Source organism: Macaca mulatta, chromosome 7, assembly GCF_049350105.2.
Source record: "Macaca mulatta isolate MMU2019108-1 chromosome 7, T2T-MMU8v2.0, whole genome shotgun sequence".
NCBI classification, from domain to species: Eukaryota; Metazoa; Chordata; class Mammalia; order Primates; family Cercopithecidae; genus Macaca; species Macaca mulatta.
Window position 1 is genome coordinate 166,945,358 of NC_133412.1, and position 25,255 is coordinate 166,970,612.

Genomic DNA, 25,255 nt, shown 5'->3' on the forward strand with positions numbered 1-25,255 from the left:
CTTGACTAATACCTCCCCATTTTTCCCTCCCCAGCAGATCCTCCTCAATGATTAGACTTATTGAGGGTAAAATGAAACAGGCATTCTTCTAAGTTACTATTGGTAGTAAAACCAACCTTGCTGGAGGGCAGTTTGACAATCTTCTTTTAGGAATATGTCTGAGAAAATAAATATGCACATGTTTTATATCAAGTATGTTTATTAAAGCATCACTTAAAATAGCAGAAATATGGAAACAAAGCAAATGTCTAACATCATCAGGGTATTGTTTAAATAAAATAAGGTGCATCCATAAGATAGACGATTATGTGCCTACCAAATCAAAGTTTCAAATAATATTTAATTAATTGGAAAATGCTTATGATGTATCTAATTAAAAAGCAAGTTAGAAAAATGTTATCTCAATCTTATAAACATTATATGTATGTTATATACGTTAAAAAACTTTAAAAAACTTGGAAGGAAATATTAACAGTAGTTTTCCCAGAGGTGGAGGACAGGAATTAGGATTACGGTGATTTCAATTTTAATTTTAATGATGTATGTTTTCCAAATTTCCTATATTAAACATGTGTTGCTTTTATAATCTAAGAAATATAACTTTAAAATCAAATATTAGTTTTGAGGAAGAATTAGCTATGATTTGCTTCAATTCATGAGTTTGAGTTTTGAATATTTTCAACTTTTTAATCATTAGTTTTCCTATGAAATAAATATAGATCTTCTGAAACAAATAGAGCTTGACTTATTTTGTTTTGTTTCTTAAATAACACACCTAAGGTTATTCTTAAGCTTTGCAAAGTAGAGAAAAGGGAGGAGGGCTTGGAAATTATATGTTTTGTTTCATAAGTATATATGGCTCACGAAGAGTCTCCTGACCATGCAGTGAATTTTAGGGCTTGTATTAGATGCAGTTGGCTGTCTCTAGAACAAAAGTGACTTAGTGTTAGTAAATTCTTTGCTCTCATTTTTTGAGATTCAAACTTAAAAGACAAATACTGAATAATGCTCCTAGTAATTATTTTCGGTGACATTTGCCTAGTTGAAATGGTATAAAATATTGCCTATGAAAGAAACAAATCCCTTTCAAGAAATTCAAGAACAGAGTCTCCAGTCCTATTTGCATGACATGTGAAAGGTCAGAGAAAATGGAATAAATCAGGGGGAAATCCTTTCTTGCACGAAAGGATTAATATTCCAAAAGCAGGAACACAATAACCTTTTATAATTCCTTCACTTGATTTAAATTAAAAGAAGACAACTTTGGAACGTATGAAATGCTTGGAAAACACTCTGACAGACTGCCAATGACCTTATTTTGCTGTCTGTTATCCTGTCAGAAGAACTGACAAGCGTAACATTCTAGAAGAGAGAGAAGGTGATATAGTTCAGTACCGTGCAGATTTACATGAATATGGGAAAATGAGAGCCACTGGGTGAGCTAGTTAAGTCTATAATGTTCCAGATTTTCCTAAAGAAAGCTGAGGAAGGCCTTTAGCATAGTATTCATCTGGCTTCAAAGCCTGCCTCGTTTGATCCACATGATACCCGGCCTGATGTGTGGCTTCTCTCATACGGCTTTGATATAGCAGCCTGCTTGTTCATTTTCCTTTGCTTTGCTTATAATCCTAAATTCACTGCATTCTCAGGGAGAGCAGGCCGATGCCATTTAACGACCTAAAACACAAACTTGCTTTCTTTTCCTTCCAAACTTTTCAAACACACTTCGAGCATGTGGGGAAGATGACCATTTTGTTTCTTTCCTTTATCCCCTAGCAAGAACTTGACTGTAATACATGCATCTATTTAATAGTGTACCTACTGTGTGTAAAAAGTTAATTTGCAAGTGACTTGACTAGTATGAGAATTTTTGACTCTTTCAGCAAACACGATGCTTGTTTGTATACTTTTTTGACAGAAAATAGATTCAAGATTCTGGTGGTAGAACTTGGTGGCATGTATTTTATGTGTAGCTAAGACTTCCCTAGAATGAGAATGTGTTGCTATGTTTTGCAATGAATGATGTCCTAAAGACTCTGATACTAATGGCATGCCATAGGCTGAATCTTTGCATACAAAGCAGTTTAAAAACAAGCACACACATAGAAAATCAGTCCAATAACCCAGTGGATAAAAGCGTTTAGCCCCATCTCTCATAGGCCTCTCCTGTTTCTTTGTTCTCCGCCACAAACCTTCTATCAATTTTTGTCCAAATGCTGAGCAGTCAGAGACTATGCTGAGAGTAATGGAGTGAGTCAGAAATCCAGAAAGTGAAACAACTCCTTAGTAAACAATGTGAAACCAGAGTAAGGCAATCATTGCAGTCAGGGCAAAAATAAAGCTGTGACCCAGCTGTGTCCTTGTGTTTCAGTGTGGGACTGCAGCGATGGAGTGTGTGAGGCAGTACATCAATGAAGTGCTGGATTTCATGGCAGACATGCACACGCTGACCAAACTGAAGGTGAGATGACCACCACCTGCTCATCCTTCAGGTTCACAAAACAGAGATGCTTTGAGAGAATTAAGTAGACCATAGGGAACTTATTGCTACCTGGGGAGGCAGCTGTGGCACTGTTGAGTAGTCCCTGCCTTGGGGGATCAAAGAGCCAGGGTCCAGCTTTGCAAAGAGGAAAAGAGGAAGGGAAAGGACATTCACATGGCATCAGCCACATGCATAGCTTTACTTTTGCCATATACTCACTTCTCACAATACCTCTGTTAAGATTCTATCCCCATTTTACAAATTGAGAAACTGAGGCTTGGGATGGTGTAGTACTTGCTCAAGTAACACTACTAAGTGGTAAAGTCAAGGTTGAACCCAAGATTCTTGTGACCCTCAATTCATTCTCTTTTTACCACATAGCATCGTTTAATTACCTTGAGCATCAGTTTCCTCTTTTGAAGAACAAATCCAATAATCCCTACCTTGCCTGACTGTTACGGGGGTTTAATCAAAAATAATGTACGTGAAGAGACTTTCATAAACTATAGCATATTATGCAAACATATACCATGTATTATTTTTTGCTGCATCGAAGCTATTTTCTTAAAGAAAATCCTTGATGAAAGGGGATAGAACAAAATTTAATTTGCATATGGACACAATCCCAGTGAAGTTGTTGAGATGATTGAGTTTTTGCAGGGTGGAATGAATTGCTGATGCAGGTCCACTTTCCTGCTATGATTCAACTAGGAAGCTAAAAGATGAATAGTTTGAGGGATCTGAGCAAGGCCCTAGACAGAGTGCAGAAGAGAATCCAAACATGGTCCAAGGAGCAGCCAAATTGCAATCTGGCGTTAGATGATTCCTTTTTGATAATTGGGAGCTAGTAATCCCAGAAGTTCATCAGCAAAAATACAGTCCCTTAATCACTGACCTGTTCCCTGGCTCTGCTCACATGATCAAAGTGGTTTTTGGTATAGTGATAGATTTGCAAATCCCAGGCAGAAAGTAGAATCAAAATGTAAACTGAGCGTATCTCACAATATGTAAACCCAGTCATTTCTTAATGAGCTCCCCTATCGTTCGCTCCTGTGCTGGTTACTGCTTGCTGAATCTGATTGCCCACACTTAAATGACTTTGATGTACAAAGAAGAGGAAACAACTGTTACCTAAACGTGTTTAGGTTGTTGTGCAGATGCTTTCAAAAAATAATAAGTAGGAACCAGGGTCATCAAAAGGTTGGGAATACAGTCATAATCTAACCCTCTGATTTTACCTATTGGGAAACAGATCAGAAGGATCAAGTGGCAAGTGGATTATCTAAGGCCATGGGACTAGCTAGGACAGACCTGGGTCTAGAACCTAGGTCTCAACACTTAGTTCAGTGCTCTTCCCACTGAGCTCACACTGAGCAAAGAAATTTTTCTGAATTAATTCAACAAATATGTATGAGCACCTGTAATATCATGGCACTGTTCTAGGCACTGGGGATGCTGTGATGAGCAAAAGCGGACACAACAGCTGCTCTCATTTAATTTATAGCCTGGTAGAGGAGGCCAAATTTAATGAACATTTCACACAAACTACAGTAAAAATGTATCTCTCACAACTGCTATCAAAAAGAGGTAGAAAGCAGCACAGACCTGGCCAGGGAGCTCAGGGAATGCTTCCCGGAGGAAGTGACACTTGAGCTAAAATCTGAACAATTAGGTGAAGAGAGGTGGGAATGGCATTCCAGACAAAGGGAATAGCAGCGCGAGGGAACACAGAGAGCCAACACAGCTGGAGCTGCAGGCTGAAGGGGTAAGCTCAGTAGCTGGATCTTTCTGGCTTTGTAGGCCACACTAGGGAACTTTCCCTTCTTTTATCCTAAGAACAATGGGAAGGGTCTGAAGAAGTTTAAGCAGGTTATGTGCTCAGAGTGGCCATAAGAGGGGTGGAAATGACAACCTGATCTTTTCAAAGAATGGCCTGGAATGAATCCAGGTGTCTGCCAGAGTTACAAAATACCGCTTGGTTTTGTAGAGCCACATGAAGACATGTTCCCAGCCTCTGCATGAAGATACCTTTGGGGGACATCTCAAAGTGGGGCTGGCCCAGATTGCAGCCATGGACATCTCACGGGGCAACCACAGAGATAACAAAGCTGTGATCCGCTACCTGCCTTGGCTTTATCATCCCCCCTCTGCAATGCAGCAAGGGTAAGACCCTTACTGTTCCGGGAATGAGGGTAAAGAAGGCAGGAAACACCCCTGAGTTTCCTTGGGCTTAGCTACAGTTAATGATACACTGAAGATTATGACAGTGGAATATACTTGGTTAGGAAGATGGAAATTGGATCCCATCTCCATACATACTTGCTGACCCAGAATGCTCTGTGACATGCTGCCAAAAAACAAACCTGTCCTCCCACAAAACCCTCAATTGTCCTAATGAAGAATGAAAATTTTGAGCTTAGAATTACCACTTTAACGCTTGATTTAAACTAGTTAAGTAAATTAATAAGTATGTATCAATATATTTGCCTTCAAGCAGCTTAGATTGTAGCTGGAACAAAAGCTATAGCAGGGATGAAATTGGTGCAAGGTTAGGTTGTACAAGCCCCTGACCCTGCCTTTCAGGGAGGCTAAAGAAGAGAGAGGCATGTACGGGTTTGTTGACTTGGGAACTCAGGGTAGGTTTGAGCCCGCCCTTTTGCGTGGTCAGCCTTCTGTCCAGAGGAAAAGTGTAGAGTGGGAATAAGAAGGGTGGGAGGAGAAGATCACGGGGGAGCAGGAAAATGGGCAGCTGTGTTATATCTCCTCATCTCCTTCCTCCCCTCTACGGGGGATACCAGAGAAGAAATTTCTTTTCTTTTTTTTTTTTGAGACGGAACCTTGCTCTGTTGCCCAGGCTGGAGTGTAGTGGTGCTATCTCAGCTAACTGCAACCTCTGCTCGTGGCTTTAAGCGATCCTTTTGCCTCAGCCCCCCTAGTAGCTGTAATTACAGGCACGCACCACCATGCCTGGTTAATTTTTGTATTTTTAGTAGAGACGGGGTTTTGCCATGTTGGCCAGGCTGGTCTCAAACTCCTGACCTAAGGTGATCCACCTGCCTCGGCCTCCCAAAGTGCTGGGATTATAGGTATGAGCCACCGTGTCCGGCCCACCACAGAATAAATTTCTACAGCAGGAGTGGAAAGAGTTTAGAAAGGGAAGCTAGTCAGAGAGGCAGCCAGGCTTGTGGAAGAATGCTGTGTAATCCTGTGTCACCAAAGGCTGTTCTTTTCTCAAGAAGCTGAGATCCAGGATTAGAGTGGAAAACAAGAAAAGCAGATACATCATTTTGTTGACACTCAGCTGCCTTGGCATTTTGTTTTATGTGATTGCCTGCAAGACCACACTTTCTATCCCTGCCTCCAATAAGCATTTGTTATGCAGCCAATGAAACAGAAAACATACAATCGTCGTTAACACTCCTTCTTCTCTAACAGACCTAAAGAATTCATCGAGTGTGTCTCCCACATCCGACTGTTGTCCTGGCTTCTGCTGGGTTCCCTCACTCACAATGCAGTGTGCCCAAATGCCTCCTCTCCCTGCCTGCCCATTCCTCTGGATGCAGGCTCCCACATTGCAGACCATCTTATTGTTATCCTGATTGGATTTCCAGAGCAATCAAAGGTAAGTGATTTCTGCAAGATTAAGACCGAATGCATCGCAATTGCTAATGGAAACCTTATCAACCAATTATGTTTCTTCTGAGAAGAAAATGCATCTTATCACTTGCCCTCCTGTGGATGTTAGAAACACAACTCTGTGCTAATGTCTTATTTAAAGTTGTTTAGATTCCCAGACTGTCTCTCCCCCTGCCCCCAAATTGTTTTTAGACTTACTTTTATGAAGATAAATCATGGAGGCAAGCAAGAGTTGGCTTCCCAGGCATTTCTGTCTCAAAATAATGAAGAGAAATAAAAGGCTAGAAATATTATCAAAATTCTGTGATCAGCTTTTAAAACCAGAGACAAAATGGAGGAAAATTTATTCTCTATCTAATTCTTCATGTACTGTCTTTTCAACTGAAATTTCTGGAGATACAGGAAAATACAAAATGAAAACAAGAAGGCCAGTTGGAAACTCACTAAAGCACACATTGGCATGACCTATGCAGGGGGACTTTGTAAATTGCAGAGACAGATGATGTGCTAAAGGGAAGAAAGTAAACCCAAGGCAGGCACCAGTCATGAACCTGTCCAGGCAAGCCAGACACGTTGGTACTAACCAGCTCCGAGGAGCCAGGGGACCTTCACAGAGCTTCGGCAAGTTCTGGGAGGTCACAGTGGCCTTGGGGACAGCTCGGGTTTGGGACAGGGCAAGCTGATGATGTGATAAAATGGCACACCCATCCCAATGATCCAAATGATGTTCGCAAAAGGAATTAGGCAGTCGATTCCTAATATTTCAACTGAGATCCGGGTTTGGTTCCTAATTATGGTACTTGTGATTTTATGAGCTTGACAAGTATCTAACCTGTCTGATATTCAGATTTTCACCTGTGAAATAGACGAGGGGATAGTTGGAGAGCGATGGAGGTGATCTAGGAAAAGCCTTTGGCGCAGTCTCTGGCGTGTTGTAGGTGCTCTCCCTGCACGTGCTTTCCGCTAAGAGGAGGAACTCTGCTGCTGCTGCTATGATTAAGAACTTCTGGGCAGGGTGTTCACATATATCACCTCCTTTACTCCCATGCTTTGAAGAGGCTACTATTATTCCCATTTTACAGATGAGGAAACATCCTAACATGGCAGAATGATTGTTCTCCCTAATCTAGTTTTGGGATGGGAATGTCAGTTTCGTTAAAGGGCAAGGGGGTGGGTAGATTTCTTCAGCAAATTAAGGTGCCTTCTCTTCAAAAATGTGCTTTATTCTCTGAGCACACTCCCACTGGTGGAGAAGAGAGCAGAGCAGATTGTTTTAAGATGATGAATCACGACTTTGTAACTCTGAGATAATGCCTTTGTGCTTTGACTGTGCTCCCTGGCAAGACCAAAGCCATGCGGGGAGGGCTCCATGGAGGGTCACAGCCTGCTGAGATGCAATGCACCGATGCCGTCTTCTTCCTTTTCAGACCTCCGTGCTGCACATGTGCTCCCTCTTCCACGCGTTCATCTTTGCTCAGCTCTGGACAGTGTATTGCGAGCAAAGTGCCGTCGCTACAAATCTCCAAAATCAGAATGAATTCAGCTTCACAGCGATACTGACAGCACTAGAATTTTGGAGTAGGGTGACACCCAGCATCCTTCAGCTAATGGCCCATAACAAAGTGGTGAGTTCACCGACAAGTTTCCCTTCTGAGATGGAATCTCAAAGTGTCCACACCACTCCTAATCCTCACACTCCCTGTTTTCACAGATCTCAGTTGTAAGATTATATAAATGGATCAGGGATTTGTTACCTTATAAGCTGGATGTTCTGCTTGCATAAGCATTTTGATTAAAAATAAGCATTTTGATTAAAAACAAAATAAACAATAGTTCAAGACATCTATTGTACACCGTGGTGACTACAGTTAACAACAATATATTCTATACTTGAAAATTGCTATGAAGAGATTTCAAATGTTCTCACCACAAAAAATAAGTATGTAAGGCAATGCACATGTTAAATAGCTTGATTTAGCCATTCCACAATGTATATGTATCTCAAAACTTTTATATTGATATATAAATATAAAAAAGGAAACAAGTACAGTTATTAATATTAAAAACAATTTTTATTTTTTCTGCCTAACATCAAATGTATGTTGTATGAAATTTCTACCTTGAAGGGTTGTTTGCTGCTATAATGTCAGAGGGTTAGGAGTGAGATTCATATTATTTGAGGATTTCAAAGCTAATTGGCTTGGAAAAACCTTAGCCAATTAGGTCATCTATTTGTGGTTGTTTAAGAGTAGACTGACTACAGGTGTTCATTCCACTCCGGGCTCAAAGCCTGAAAGGAGCCTCACCTTTTCGAGTTGCTTTATAAGGACCTATGCTCCCAATCTTCAAATCCAGTACTATTGAATGTAGATGGCTTACCAAGAGAGGGGCTGTTCCAGAGCTCATTGGAAAATGTCTGGGGTATGGCTAGCCTAAGCCCACTTCATTGAACCAGTGTGGAGTATTCATCCTGGAGTCAAGGGTGGAGGATATATGGAAGGAATTTACAAGGGAGTCCTTTGGTTCTGACTGTGTATTGGAGGAGGACTCTCAGCTGGGAAAGCTGCAGCCAGTGTCTTGATTATGGGGACACCATCAGTAGAGTTCTTGTTTGTTAGGAGCAGGGGACCTGGAGGGACACCATAATGATGATTCCAGTGTGCCCTGAAACCCAACACTACACTGCCCACAAAAGGCATTCAGGAAATGTTTTTTTAATTGATTGAATAATAGTCTAAGAAGTATTTTCTTTTGGTTCTTAATTAGAAAGGGGATTGTATATTTCCTTTAGTGAAGACTTTGTTCTTTAGAGATGCAGATGATACAGGCATTCTATGTGTGGAGAGATGTCTTAGTTCAATCTAAAGGAAGTTTATGTGAAAATCGTAGCATTTGAATAGTTCTGACTGTTATGGAAAATAATTACATTTATTGGATCACAGATTCTAGGACTAATGAAGAATTTGGAGATCAAACATTCTATTCTGTTATTTCACGGACAACAAAACTGAGGCCTTAAACTTAAGCTAGAGATTAAAAATGTTCCTTCTATCATTAGTTTTTTTGATACCAAGAAATACCTCTCCTCCAAATCACTCTCCATATTTAAATGTTACAAATGAATTTGTTGTACATGAATTTTATGCAAATGATATTACAAAAGAATTTGAATTAAATTCATTCTGAAAATTTTGTTAAACCATATATAAGCCAGTCTGGTAAAAATCTCCCTGGAATATTTAAAATCCAGCTGTAGGAATTTCTGATGAGGGACTTCGCCTCTACTGTCTTTGAACTGTCGTAAGCACGGCTACCTTGTCCCACGGAGAATAAAGCCTCGGAAGCAGATCTGCAGTAAATTAAACAGTTATTGCTGATGAAGACACTGTGTAGAAAGGATCAAGATTGAGAAAGGATCAAAATATTACTGGGAAACATTGATGTGAAAATTACCCTATTCTAATATAAATCCCCTTACCTTGCAAAAGATATCCAGAAAACCAAGGAAAATAGTCTGTAATTGTCTGACTTTGTATCTGGTGCTTTCTCCAAGACACGTTAGTTTAGTTTCAAATAATATTATTTTAAATCATTACATGGTATATAAAAGTAATTCAAGCATTTGTTATCTCCTCTCCCTGGGTACCCTCCTCTCAAAACAGACTAGCGTGATACACAACTCTTACATCCAAAGAGCTCCATAGTTAGAAATGAAGGAAACAGAAGCCATGTATTCCCTGGTGTGAGTCAGTGCAGTGCAGATTAGTGAGATTAATGCCTGAATTCCATTGGCAGCCCTGAGTTGAATGAGGGAGGCATGACAATTACCAAGCCTCTGGAGCTTTTTAAAAATCTTTTTCTGGCTTGAAGTTTCAGAGGTGAATGAACACCACTGCCAGTGGTCTCCTATGGTCATTACGCAGAAAGACCTCGTGGGCACAGGACATCATAGGTCTTCTGCGGCTGCAGACTAGTTTGCAAGGTTTCCATATCACTGGGAATGGAATTAACTTTCATGTTTGTTGTTTCAGATGGTAGAAATGGTGTGTCTCCATGTGATTAGTTTAATGGAGGCATTGCAGGAATGCAATTCGACCATTTTTGTCAAGGTAGGAAAACCTTATGATTCTTACAGACCATTTCTTACTGCTAAAAACAAATGTGGATTTATGTTGAAGGTACTTTCTGAAGAGAATTAGTTTTAACATTCAGAGTTGGGGCTGGAGAATTCAGGCTCCTATAACAACCCTTTACCAAATGGTTATTGCATGAATTTTGCTCTTGGTCTACCACTGTGACCAACTTCAGCTGGGTTAAATATATCAGACTAGGCCAGGCATGGTGGCTCATGCCCATAGTCCCAGCATTTTGGGAGGCTGAGGCAGGAGGATTGCTTGAGCCTAGAAGTTTGAGACCAGCCTGGGCAATATGGTGAGACCTTGTCTCTACCAAAAAAAAAAAAAAAAAAAGAAAAAAAAAGGTAACACAAGTGCTGGTGCTGAAAGTATTACTGGGGAACATTGATGTGAAAATTACCCTATTCTAATATAAATCACCTTACCTTGCAAAAGATATCCGGAAAACCAAGGAAAATAGTCTGTAATTGTTTGGCATGGTATCTGGTGTTTTCTCTAAGACAAATTAATTTAGTTTCCAATAATATTATTTTAAATCATTATATGGTGTATAAAAGTAATTCAAGCATTTGTCATCTACCCTCCCTCGGTACCCTCCTCTCATCAGAAACAGACTAGTGTGATACAAAAACGAAAGAGTAGAGAACTTGGTTTCCTATTCCGTTTATCTTTCTGTCTCCCCTCTTTTTCCTTTCCTTCCTATTGTTCCACCTCTTTGTCTCTCTGATCCTTCTTCCTCTCCTTGTATCTCTTCTTGTATTTCTTTATCTTTCACCTCTATATTCTATTATGTTGGCCACCGTCACCACCCACCATCATCACCCACTAGTGGGCATCACCTCTATATTCTATTATGTTGGCCACCGTCACCACCCACCATCATCACCCACTAGTGGGAACCTTATAACTTGCTGTTTCATTCCTTGGTTAACTCCACTCGTCAACAAAGAACATTTGTCACATTCACTCACACTATGCTGAAGAAAAGCAGCCCATTTCTGGGGAAAGCTTGACTGTTACCAGAAGAGAACAAGATCATTGGTTCAAATGGGCTAGATATATGATATCTAGCTTGCTAATAGCAAAAGTCAACACTGTTGGAGTGCAGTGGTGCAATAATATACATATGGCAAATGGTACATATTTAAAATGTTCTGTTTGATAAGTCTTGACTTACATTATGCCATGCACTATGATCAAGACAATGAACATATCCATCATCTCCAAAACTTTTTCAAGCCAGGTGTGGTGGCTTATGCCTGTAATCCCAACACGTTGGGAGGCTGAGGTGGGCAGATCACTTGAGGTCAGGAGTTCAAGACCAGCCTGGCCAACATGGTGAAACGCCATCTCTACTAAAAATACCAACATCAGGCAGGCATGGTGGCACACACCTGTAATCCCAGCTACGTGGGAGGCTGAGTCAGGAGAATCGCTTGAATCCGGGAGGTGGAGGTTGCAGTGAGCCTAGATTTTGCCACTACACTCCAGCCTGGGCAACAGGATGAGACTTTGTCTCAAAAAAAAAAAAAAAAAAACCCGAAATTTTTTCATACCCCTTTATAATCCTTTGGTTAGGTTACTCGTCTCCTTGTCCCCAGACAACTACTGACCTGCTTTCTGTCACTATAGATCAGTTTGCACTTTCTAGAATTTTCTTTAAGTGGATTCATACAGTATATACCTTTTTTTGCCTTCTTTCACTTGTAATAATTGAGATTAATCCATGTTATTGCATGTATCAGTGGACCATTGCTTTTATTTCAGAATAGTAGTCCATTGTACGAATATACCACATTTTGCTTATTCATTTGTCAGTTGACATCTAGGGGGTTTCCAGTTTGGGGCTTTCACAAATAAATCTGCTATGAAGATTCGTGAAGATGTCTTTGTGTACATATATGCTTTCATGTGTGTTGGGCAAATACCTAGGAATACAATGTCTGGGCCATGTGACAGGTGTATATTTACCTTTAACAAAATTGTTTTCCAAACCGTTTTCCAAAGCTATTGTGCCCTGTTACATCCAGTATATGAGCAGTCCCAGTTCCTCCACATCTTTGTCAACATTTGGCATAGTCAATCTTTAATATTAATTATTCTAAGAGTTGTGTACTGGTATTTTGTTGTGGTTTTAAATAGCATTCTCCTGTTTGCTAATGACATTAGCCTCTTTTCATGTACTTATTTGCTGTCCATATGTCTGCTTGGTGAAGTGTCTGTTAAAATTATTTGCCCATTTTTTATTGGATTGGGTTTTTTCCTGATTACTGAAATTTGAGATACAAGTTCTTTATCAGTTATGTGATTTGCAAAGATTTTTCTCTGTGGTTTGTCTTTGGAATTCTTAATTTTGATGAAGTACCATTTACCAATTTTTTTATTTTATGAATCATGATTTTGATGTTGTATTTTTAAAAATCTTTGCCTAGCCCAAAAATAATAAAAAGTTTTATTTGTGTTTTTTTTTTTTTTTTTTGAGACGGAGTCTCGCTCTGTCACCCAGGCTGGAGTGCAGTGGCCGGATCTCAGCTCACTGCAAGCTCCGCCTCCCGGGTTCACGCCATTCTCCGGCCTCAGCCTCCCGAGTAGCTGGGACTACAGGCGCCCGCCACCTCGCCCGGCTAGTTTTTTTTGTATTTCTTAATAGAGACGGGGTTTCACCGTGTTAGCCAGGATGGTCTCGATCTCCTGACCTCGTGATCCGCCCGTCTCGGCCTCCCAAAGTGCTGGGATTACAGGCTTGAGCCACCGCGCCCGGCCTATTTGTGTTTTATTCTAAGCTTTATCTATGTTTTCACTTGGGCGTTAGTTTAAGTCTGTGATCTATTTTGAGTTAACTCTTGTATACGGTGTGAGATATGGCTTGAGGTACCTTTTATGTATATGGACAGTTAGTTATTCCAGCATCATTGTTAAAAATACTATACTTTCTCCATCACATTGCCTTTGCACTTTTGTCAAAAATCAAATAACTATACAATTCTAATTCTGGCTTCTTGATTCTGTCCCACTGATCTCTATTTTTTTTATTTTTATTTTTATGTTTTTTTCCTGAGACAGAGTCTCACTCTGTCACCCAGGCTGGAGTGTAGTGGCGCAATATCGGCTCACTGCAACCTCCGCCTCCCAGGTCCAAGTGATTCTCCTGCCTCAGCCTCCTGAATAGCTGGGATTACAGACACCCGCCACCATGCCCGGCTAATTTTTGTATTTTTAATAGAGATGGTGTGTCACCATGTTGGCCAGGCTGGTCTCGATCTCCTGACCTCAGGTGATCTGCCGACCCTGGCCCCCCAAAGTGCTGAGATTACAGACATGAGCCACCATGCCCGGTCAGATCTCTGTCTATTTTTATAACACACTGTCTGCATTACTACAGCTTTATAATATTCTTTGAAATCAGGTAGTGTCAGCCTTCTAAATTCATTCATCTTTTTCAAAGTTGTTTGGCTATTCTAGGTCCTTTGCAGTTCAAGATAAATTTTTAAATTGGTTTGTCAATTTCTACAAAAAGGTTGTTAGGGGCTGGACACAGTGGCTTATGCCTGTAATCCCAGTGCTTTGGAAGGCCAAGGAGGGAGAATTGCTTGGGACCAGGAGTTCAAGACAAGCCTGGACAGCCTGGCAGCATATTGAGACCCTGTCTCTACCCTGCAAAAAAAATTGTTTTAATTAGCTGGATATGGCAGCACATGCCTGTAGTTCTAGCTACTTGGGAGGCTGAGGTGGAGCACAATGATTTGAGACTTTTCTTTTCTAATATAAATGATTACTGCTATAAATTTTCCTCTAAGCACTGGTTTAGCTACCTCCTACAATTTGGCATGTTGTGTTCTCATTTTTATTCAATTCAAAATACTTTCTAACTTCTCTTTTGCTTTCTTTCTGGCATTGATTATTTAGAACCATATTGTTTTACTTCCAAATATTTAAAGATTTCCAGAGAATTTTCTGTTATGGATTTGTAATTCTAATGTATCACAGAATATACTTTATATAATTTGACTCATTTTAAATTATTGAGACTTGCTTTATGGCCCAGAATATTGTGTATCTTAGTAAATGCTCTGTGTGCACTAGAAAAGAATGTGTCTTCTGCTGTTGTCGCTTGGAGTTTCCTAAGTAAGTTAGTTCAAACTTGTTGATTGTATTGCTCAAGTCTTCTATGTCCTTCTTGTTATGTCTGTTAACTTATTCTATCAATTATTGAGAAAGGAATATTGAAATATCTCTCAATGTGGATTTATTTTTGCTTAATGTATTATGAAGCTCTGTGATTAGGCTTATAAATGTTTAGGATTGCTATATTTTCCTAATGATTTGAAATTATAAAATATCTCTCTTCATCTTTGGTAATATTTTTAGTTTAGTTTAGTGGTTTTTTTTTTTTTGTGAGATGGAGTCTCGCTTTATCACCCAGGCTGGAGTGCAGTGGTGCAATCTTGGCTCGCCACAACCTACGCCTCCCAGGTTCAAGCAATTCTCGTGCTTCAGTCTCCTGAGTAGCTGGGACCACAGGCACCTGTCACCATGCCCAGCTAATTTTTGTATTTTTATTTATTTATTTATTTATTTTGTTGTTGTTGTTGTTGTTTTTGAGATGGAGTCTCGCTCTGCCACCCAGGCTGGAGTGCAGTGGCCGGATCTCAGCTCACTGCAAGCTCCACCTCCGGGGTTTACGCCATTCTCCTGCCTCAGCCTCCCGAGTAGCTGGGACTACAGGCGCCCGCCACCTCGCCCGGCTAGTTTTTTGTATTTTTTAGTAGAGACGGGGTTTCACCGTGTTAGCCAGGGTGGTCTTGATCTCCTGACCTCATGATCCACCCGTCTCGGCCTCCCAAAGTGCTGGGATTACAGGCTTGAGCCACCGCGCCCGGCCTAATTTTTGTATTTTTAGTAGAGACAGGGTTTCACCATGTTGGCCAGGCTGGTCTTGAACTCCTGACCTCAAGGGATCTGCCCACCTCGGCCTCCGAAAGTGCTGGGATGACAGACATGAGCCACTGTGCCCAGGCTGAAAAAACTTGGAGGTGATGGGTATATTCATTATCTTGATTGTGGTGCATGGCATAATGTAAGTCAAGACTTATCAAACTGGGCGTTTTAAATATGTACCATTTACCATATGTGCATTATTGCACCACTGCACTTGAACAGTGTTGACTTTTGCTATATCAAATTAATAAATATTACCCATCTTTCTTTGGTAATATTTATTAATAAAATAGTCCAGCTTTCTTTTGACTAATGGTCGGATGGTACATATTTTTTTCATCCTTTTACTTTTATCCTATCTATGTCTTTGTATTTAAACTGCATTTCTTATAAGCAGCATAAAGTTGAGTGTTGCTTTAAAAAAAATCCCATCTGACAGTCTCTTCCTTTTGATTGACGTTTTTAGATCATTTTCATTTAATGTGTTTCGTGATATTGTTGGATTTAAATCTATTATCTTACTGCTTGTTTTCTATATTTCACATCTGTTCTTTGTCTCCTGTCCTCTCTTTTGTGCCTTCTTTTGGATTAAGGTTTTTATGATTAAATTTTAGATATAATTTCCTTTTTTTTTGTATAATTAAGATAAACTGAGATGGCAACCAAGATAATTAACTTGAGAACTTTCTTCTTTTCAGACATCAGCATTTAGTGCTCTAAATTTCCTTTCAATACTGTTTTAGCTGCTTTCCCCCAGATTTTGATAGATTCTCATTTCCATTCAGATCAAACTGTTAATTTCAGTTTGGCTTCTTTTATGACCCATAGTTATTTGGAAGTGTGTTTTTTAATTATCTTATTAGCTATATGTCTTTGTTGTTGTGGTAGTGGTTGATTTAGAGTTTATAGTATATATTTTTAACTAATCACAGTATGTCTTCAAGGAATATTATACCACCTCATGTATTGTATAGGAACTGAACAATAACATACCTCCATTTCCCACCTCCTGACTTCATGCTATTATTGTCATACATTTTACTTCTATATATTTTATAAAGCAAATCATACATTATTATTTTTGCTTTAAACAGTTGATTATCTCTTAAGGAGATTTTAAACAAGTTTTATATTCATTTATATTTGCTATTATTGCCATATTTATATTTACCATTTTAGTGCTCTTCACTTCATACCATAGATCTAAACATTCATCTTTCATCTTTCCTTCTCTGCCCAAAGGATTTTCTGTAAAGTCTTCTGTGCAGGTCAACTGGTGATTAATTGTTTTAGGTTTTGTATGTCTCAGAAACTTTATTTTGCTTTCATTTTTGAAATAAAATTTCACTGGGTATTGAATTCTAGATGGACAGTTTCAGAGTTTGTTTTTTTGTTTTTTTTTTTTTTTTCCCCAATACTTTAAAGATACTGCTCCTCCATGGTCTTTCTGCTTGTATTGTTTCCAACAAGAAATCTGTCATTCATTTTTTTTTTTTTTTTGTCTGTATGTGATATGTCTTTTTTTCCTCTGGCTGCTTTGAAGATTTTGTCTTTGCCACTATGTTTAAGCAATTTGATGATGCTATGCCTTGGTAGAGTTTTCTTCGTATTTCTGGTGCTTGGGTTTGGTGAGCTTCTTGGATCTTTGAATTTATAGTTTTCATTAGATTTGGAGAAGTATCAACCATTGTTTCTTCAAATATTTTGTTCAGTGCCCCTACTCAACATGTTCAATCTTTCTTCTACCTTCTTGACCATGTTGAATATAGTTATTATAACTGTTTTAATGTCCTTGTCTACTAGTTCTGTTATCTGTGTCATTTTTGTTTTATTTTCTGTTGACAGATTTTTCTCCTCATTCATGTGTCGTAATTTTTGTTGTTGCTTCTTAGCATGCCTGGTAATTTTTTATTGTATTATTGACATTGCAAATTTGACTTTCTTGGGTGATGGGTATTTTTGTATTCATATAAAAATTCTTAAGCTCTATTCTGTGACATAGTTACATACCTTACAAATATTTTTGTCCTTCTGAAGCTAACATTTAAGCTTTGTTAGGTGTTGATCAGAGCAGCAATTTTTGTAGGGCACGTAGTTCTTCACCGGTGCTGCTGTGTACCACTATACTCATCAGTACTCTCGTGATGTTCTATGAGTTACAAGATTTTTCCACTCTGACTAATAGGAACACAAAATATTCTTGGCCCTATGTAATCACCAGGGGATTTTTTCCTTCTAATATTTTTGGGTTGTTTTGTCCTCCAGTGTTGGATAATTTTTATAACTTGCATGTACTGGCCAACACTCAGCTGAAGACTCAGGGGATCCCCTTGCAGATCTTTGGAGTTGTCTCTCTCTCTGTAGATCTCTCCTGTCCAGTACTCTACCTTGCAAACTGTAGTCACTCTGACCTCCCAGGGCTCTTGGCTACATCTCCTCATTCAGGAAGACTACCAGGCTCCACCTGCATTCCTGCTCCTAGTGCTACTGCCTGAAAACTCTCTCTAGGCAATGGGCTGGAATACCTGCAGGGCTCACCTGGTTTGTTTCCTTTCCCTCAGTGATCTCTGTCCTGCATTTCTCGATGCTTAATACCTGAAAGACATTGTTTTTTATAGTTTGTCTGGATTTTTAGTTGTTCCAGGCGGGAGGGTAAATCTGGTCTTTGTTACTCCGTCTTGGCTGAAAGAGAAACTTTCATCACCAGTTGTAATTTTGAGGGCTGGAATAAGCAGGATTGAAATGAGTACAGTCCAACCAGGCAGGAGGTCTTCCGTTTGTTCTGTAGCATGAACCAAGACAAGAGGAAGGGTATCACTTTTATTTTTGTGAAAACCTATTTTTTAAATGTCCTTCAGTTTTCAGGATATTGTTTCTGAAGCGGGGCGGGGGAACCCAACCAACTTTACTCCATTATAACATTGCAGAGCCCAAAATAAATTATATCGAATTCTTACTCACAGATTTGTAGTAGCCACTAGCAAAAGAGACTGAAAATGAAAGTTATTCAATAAGTCAAATTAACATTCCTGAAATAGGATGATGGCTGGGTTATACAATGTCATCAATAACGATGAGCTTTAACTGGATGCCTTTAGTCACGTGATTTGCAAATCACAAACCTGAAGGTCCCTTGCAGGTGTATTTTAGAATCACATGGTCATAGATTACATCAATGGGGAAATAATAAAATCCCTTTTAGACCAACATCACTGTTCCTCTTGCTTGCTTCACACAGACCCTTAGCCCCAGTGGCAGCACTGGGAAAGGTATCCACCCAGGGACAGGGTACTCAGTACTCCCTCACCCTCCTCTTCCCAAGTCCCTCACGATTCTTAACAGGAGGTTAGTTTGGGTATTTCCCAAATATCAAGAGGCGTATGGGCCCACTTCCATATTAAATAGTCAAAGATCAACAAAGTCTATAACATCAGGACCCTCCAGGGCTTGCTTTTTGCTGTGCAGAAATTATAGGGGGAGACAGACTAGATAAATATTTTTTTCCATTCAGAATGCCTAGAGGAGCCAGTCCTAGTAAGGGTGAGAGGGCACAGCTTTATCTGGTACCCACCTTTGTAATCCCACAGTTTTGTTACGGGGGTTGGGGGACAGGGGGAGGCATGGAGACGGTGGCATTTTCTGATATTTTCAGCTTTAGTCTCATGACATTTTCTGATACACACCATACTCCATTTCTAAACACAGTATTCATGTTAGAGACCACGTATTAGCTAGCTGCAACAGAAACACTATGTTTAGGAATGTTTAGGAGTAAGTGACAATGGAAGTCAAATTAGCGAATTGTATACACCAACAGAATGTTAAAAGTCAACAGCCAGATTTAGCCTTGGGATCAAAAACAGGGAGAGAAATTCAGCTTATCACTTCACCAAGTTCATTTTAAAGAAAATGTGATAAATTCAATGAAACCAGCAGCTTATGGCTATGACTAACTTTGAACTCTGAGGTCATTTACATACCGTACCCCATCCCAAAAAGCTCTCCTTCTTTCATTTTTTTTTTCATTACATCACTGTCCCCCAGTTTGCCCAGGTTAGAAACCTCTACCTCTTCTTTGACCTTTTCGTCACTTGAAAGAGCAAAGAGCAGACTCATCCTCAGATCCTCAAGATTTGTCTCTGCAGGCGGAATCCTTCCCCATCCCCAGAAACTGTCCCTGGTCTTCTCTGGACCATTGAGGCAACCTCCACAATGGCGCTTGCCTCCATTCCCTGCCTCCTTCTTTACCGTAATCTGCAGGTTGCTGCCACAGTGATCTTTCTGGAGCACAGTCCTGCTCATGGTGAATAGAGCATTCCCTCTTCAGAAGCTGTAATGCATTTGGAATAAAATTCAGATTCCCTAATTTAGCATTTAGGGCCATCTGGTGGGCTAAGGGTGTGAAGGGCTGGCCTGTGCTTTTCTAAACTTGTTTTTCATGGCCGTTTTCTAAGAGCCTCACATGTCAGCATCACGTGCCTGTCTCCCATCCCCGACTCTTGGCACACTCCCACCAATGAGCTTTGCCCATGCCTTCTCTCTGCTTCCTGGAATGCCCTTGTACTGGCTTCCCAGGACTACCAAGGTATTACAGTCTGGGTGGTTCAACCAACAGAAATGTATTCCCTGGAAGTTCTGGAGACCAGAAGACTGAGATCAAGGTGTCGGCAAGTTTGGTTCCTTTTAAGGGATTGGAGAGACAATTTGTTCCAGATCTCTCTCCTAGCTTCTGGTGGTTTGCTGGGTCTTTGGGGTTCCTTGGCTTGTAGGTCCCCATCTTCATCTTCACATAGCATGCTTTCTGTGTGTTTCTGTGTATGTGTCTGAACTCCCCTTTTTATAAGGACACCAGTCATATTGGATTAGGGGCTCACCCTACTCCAGTATGACCTCATCTTAACTAATTTACATATTCAACAATCCCATTTCCAAATAAGGTCACATTCTGATGCAGTGCAGATTAGGACCTCAGTATAGATTTTAGTGGGACACAATTCAGTCCATGACAACACTACTCCTTTATTTGAGTGGAGAGTTGGAAGGTGTATGGCTCGAAATGATATGATACATATCGGTGTATTAAAGATCTAAGAAGTACTGAAATAAAGAAACTAACATTTCCAAACCTATTGGATTGGAGTCCCCTTCCACCATTTGAAAGTTCTCCAAATTAGAGTTCCATGGAACACGCTTTGAGAAGTGCCATATTCTGTCTCCGACTTCTGGATGTACAAGGCCATGAATATTTACTTAGATTCTAAAGGACTGAAACATGGCGGAGGGACCAAAGCAGAGAGAAGGAGCAGCTTCCGGAAGTCCTCAGGCCAGGACACCCTGCGACCTCCTCCCAGGAAGGACCACATCAGAGTGGGTTGAGGGTCCGTCAGAGAAGCAGCAGAGGGCCAGGGCTCCCCACCAGGGACTTGCTGCTTGGCTGTGTGTGCTCCCACACCCTGCAGACACCCGGCTCTGTCTCGCTGTATTCCGCCTTCCAGATCGTAGCCAGGCATCTCGGAGTGGCCTTTCTCACTCACTGAAGCGTTCCAACCACTGACCAGAGACATTTTCCTAATGACTACAGGCAAATAGAGTCGCCATTCCACTCAGACACTCAGTTCTAAAGATCCTGTGGAGGAAATTCTATTTCAAGAAAGTGAGGATTTAATTAAATAAATACACATTTAATTTCCTGTGCTTAGTAGCTTTCGGGAGACAATCAGTCATTTACTCTAAAGTGTGTATCTCAGGCACTCATGGGGCGCTTATTAACCTCCAAATGCCACTGGCTCAGCAGGGTTTGGCCTCAGAAAGGCATTGTGCTGATAACGGGTAGCTCTGCTGCAGGGCCCACATCCATGCGCGAAGTGAAAGGGATTCAGTGTGGCCTGTTTTCCCTTGCAATAAGCAAAGCTTTGTGGGAGAATAGAGAACACTAATAATGAAGCTTTTGTCTTTCTCCATACAGCTGATACCTATGTGGTTGCCAATGATTCAGTCAAATATCAAGGTAAGTCACCCCCTGGGCTGATTGGAAGCTTGGTTTCCTGCAGAGAACACATAACATTCCTAGGGATTGTTGATGCTCCATTTACTATGGAGAAGGATGAATTCAACCTGTTCCTGGCCTTAGAGGGCTGATAATGCAGGAGACCTGTGGGCCAGGTAAGGGCTCTGCAGGCAGGGGGTGGCGGCAGGAGCCATTGTCCTACTGCTTGAGGTTGGTGAGCATGCAGATGGAGGGGAGCATCCTAGGGTCTGAGCGAGCCTCAATCCACTGTGAGAGTACAGGCCAAGGCTGGGTGCAGTGGCTTCCGTCTGTAATCCCAGCACTTTGAGAGGCCAGGGTGGGAGGATTGCTTGAGGCCAGGAGTTGGAGACCAGCCTGGGCAACATAGTGAGACCCCATCTCTACCGAAGAATAAAAATTTAACTGGGTGTGGTGGCGTGCATCTGTGGTTCTAGCTACTTAGGAGGCTGAGGTGGGAGGATCACTTGGAAGCCCAGGAGTTCGAGGCTGCAGTGAGCTATGATCCTGCCACTGCACTCCAGCTTAGGCAACAGAGTGAGACCCTGTCTTTATTTTAAAAAAAGAAATCAAAGAAATGTAAATTGGAAATAAAAAAATAAACTGTCACTGTTTGCAGATAACAAGATCGTGTATATATAGACAGAGCAAGACCCTGTCTCTCAAAAAAAAAAAAAAAAAAAAAGAATAGAATACTGACCCCTTGGAGGATACCCAGACACATTCAATGATATGTCCTGGTTGCTAAAATTGATTTTCTATCATGGAAAGAATTCTGTTATGAAAGGATAACATTGAATAAAAGGATTGAGCTACAAGGAACCTACTGCCTCATTTCATATATGAAGAAATTTAGGGCCGAAAGTAGGAGTGACTTGGTCAGGACCCCACAGCCTGGAAGAGGAGATTCCAACCGAATCTATTTCCCAGCCCCAGGCTTCCCCTTGAGTGGCGCTTTGTCATTGTAGGGGCAAACATACTCTATGACTAGCAAACAGAGTTACTGGGCTTGACTTAAGATGGCAAAGCCTGCCGCCTGCTCCATCCAAACCGGGTCCTGTCTGTCGCACTAAGAGTGTTGTGGGGACGGGAGGAAAAGCTGGAAAGTTTTTTGTGGCTTTCTTCTCTGAGTTGAGGAGGCATGCTAATGGAAGGAAAGCGGTATGAACTCAGGGTGCCCAGACACCATAAGAGAAAAGCACGGCTGTCAACAAGGACCACAGCCTTTGAGTCCTGATTATGGCCTTGGTGCTATTTGTGGTGGCCATCGGGGGCATGGACACTGCTGAAAACTGCCTCTTGATACTAGTTTTTTTTCTGTGAAAAGAGTTTCTTGCACTCTCAGCTTGAAGCATTTTAAATTGCCTCTCTTACCCCTTTCCCGGCTTTATGGCAATCTGTGGTGATTTTACATTGCCCAGATGGCCAGGAGGAGGCCGACAGAACTCCCTAAGAAGCTTGGAGAAAGAAGAAAAGCTATTATCCTAGCTTCTTCCTGTGCCAAGTTCTGTTCTGAGCACTCTTTTAACCCATTTGTCCTACACAAACCCCCTGAGTAAGTGTAACTCTCCCCCCTTTTCCCATGAGAAAACCCAAACACAGACCAATAAACCTTGTTCCCAAAGTCGCCTATAGAGGAGCCAGGCTTTGAACACAGGGAGCCTGGCAGCAGAACCCAGGCACTTCTCCACCACACCCAGGTCCCTGTCGTAAACAGTTCCCTGGGGCCAAATTTATGTGTTACCCCAGCACTGGTGTGGCAGCTTTATGTTTTCATTGCAGTGAGTCCGTCAAGATGGGCATGTCATTATTCTGATGGGTTGGGCCAGGATGACTCTAGAAAACACGCTGCGATCCCCTGCTCTGGGCACTGCCAGAGTTGAGAGTTTGCCTTCTTCAGGCCAGATAACCCTTGAGCCAAGCCTAAGTTCTGCCTGCAAGAAGCCGCCTGGGTTGACGCTCCCTGGGTTGCCCAGGAACACTAGAAAGAAATAAACTAAAACCTCTTGCCCTTTCTTGACAGCACTTATCTGCGGGACTCCAGCTTCGCCTCCAGGCTATTCAGAACCACGTGAACCACCACAGCCTAAGGACGCTGCCGGGCTCGGGCCAGAGCAGTGCTGGCCTGGCAGCCCTCCGCAAGTGGCTGCAGTGCACTCAGTTCAAAATGGCCCAGGTGGAGATCCAGTCCTCGGAAGCAGCCTCTCAATTTTATCCTCTATGAGTGGACTCCTCGGCGCTCAGTGTCAACACTCTGGTTTAGCAATAATGGGTTTAAAAACAAACAATTTGATCCAAGCAGGTTGGGGAACATATTGGTACTGTACATTCTCTTTCTAGTTTAGTAAAAGATGTGCAAAGGCCAGAGAGGGCCGAAAATGAAGCTTTCTTGCTACACATATTTCTGATGACTCCTTGGGCTATCTGATTAAGTGTTTCCTTACATTATTTTTTAAAAACCAAATCATTTTTCTTTAACTAACTTCTATTTTTTTTAAGAAAAAAAAATAGACTGGTGGGTACTCACAGAAAAGTTGTATAAGTCCCCCTGTTGCTATTTTTGATGATAGAGAATAAATAGGGTTTTTGAAACCTTTGTAGTGTTTTTTCTTAAAATCCACTCTTGGCAATGCAATAAAAAAAACCGTCACCATAAGCCAGTGACACCTGACTGAAGCTTTTTGTCATTATCCTGGGAAAAGTGGCAGCTTGCAAGGAACATTACAAAGTGCACTTAGAAATTAGGTGGTTAAACTGTGCCAATTGTTTTCGTTGTTTTATAATATCATTTTCCAAAACTGTCCAGTAAGTTTTATTATTTTTAAAACTAGTTTTTCAACTCATTAGTTCTAGGCTGTACTCTCTTGTAAGCTTTATGATAACCACTTTAGTTTTGTGAATAATAAATTTTATTCTTTTGTTAATACTTGTATACAATTTAATTGAAAACTGTAGCTTGCACACCGGACCAGATGAGTCCCGCACTGGCACAGCGCCCTGCACCTGGAGTGATGTTTCATAAAATGGAATTTTAATAGTTTCAGAGCACCAAGATTTCTCCGCACCCTATACCTAGCATTGGACTGTGCATTCCAAATGAAATTCCTCCTCTTTATCCCTGTAATGCACTGACTAACAGAAGACTTACTACACATTTAAGCTGTATATTGACATGCTATTAAATACATTTTTTATTATCTTTGTGAGCCTGGGGTTTTTTAAAACCAGTTTATAGAGCTAGAGTTTAGTTCCTGACAACCATTCCTTCTAAAGCTCTACAGCTTCTAACTTCTCTTGAAACTGAAATTATGAAGAAAAAGGCTTTCTTTCAGGCCGTTTGATGAGAGGAATACACAATTTGTTTGAAGTCCGCCTCTAGGAAGGACTCTGAGGGCGAGACCTTTTTTTTTTTTTTTTTTTTTTTTTAATGTTCGTTATTAAGAGGCTTCCTTTGTCTTCTGGGAGCTCTGAGGTCTTAATGCTTCTCAAAGGAAAACAAGCCCTCAGATGTTTAACTGTTCATATGAGTTCTAGAAAGAGTGATCTTCAAATCTTCATCCTTATACAAATTGCAGGGGACCATTCAGGCTCCGTGTGGAGAGTACAAAAGTGACCATTCTTCGTATCTGCCTAACAGACTCTTCTGAAAGGCCTCTCCCTGGTCAGAGCTCTTCTCCGTCACAGTCATGCTTGGCTGAGCTTCCGTGAACATTTTGTCTTATAGTCAAGTTGTGCGTTTCTTTATCTCGCTTGTAAACAGTGACAGCTTTGAGCATATGTGCTATCTCTGTCTCCCCATGGTTTGGCACACGGGACATGTTTAATTAATGTCTATCCAATGAATGGATTCAGTTAAGAGGCCTTTCTTGAGCTCCCCACAGGCACCATGAGCTTTGCATGTGACATTCTCTTTTTTTGCGTTGGTTTCTGGAGGAGGAGGAGCCTCTGGCTGCTTCCCCTGTGAGGGTTTCTACTGATATCCTCATCTGGGCTCAGCTGCAGGCCTGGCTCTTGGCTAGTCCTGAGCCCACCCTGCCC

At 41.0% G+C, this 25,255-nt stretch overlaps 1 protein-coding gene across 4 annotated transcripts in view; it reads left to right on the forward strand.

Annotated features, from left to right (window-relative positions):
* UNC79 (unc-79 homolog, NALCN channel complex subunit) overlaps nucleotides 1-23,880 on the forward strand; it is a 365,110-nt gene extending 341,230 nt beyond the window's left edge. For 3 of the 4 annotated variants that reach the window (XM_077937833.1, XM_077937832.1, XM_028850253.2), the window contains 7 exons: nucleotides 2,372-2,461; nucleotides 4,470-4,645; nucleotides 5,918-6,104; nucleotides 7,546-7,743; nucleotides 10,150-10,227; nucleotides 21,158-21,199; nucleotides 23,241-23,809. In XM_077937833.1, coding sequence (XP_077793959.1) covers nucleotides 2,372-2,461; nucleotides 4,470-4,645; nucleotides 5,918-6,104; nucleotides 7,546-7,743; nucleotides 10,150-10,227; nucleotides 21,158-21,199; nucleotides 23,241-23,441 — 972 coding nt within the window. In that variant the 3' untranslated portion in view covers nucleotides 23,442-23,809. 4 annotated transcript variants of the gene reach the window in all.
* The last annotated feature ends 1,375 nt before the right edge of the window (nucleotides 23,881-25,255 follow it).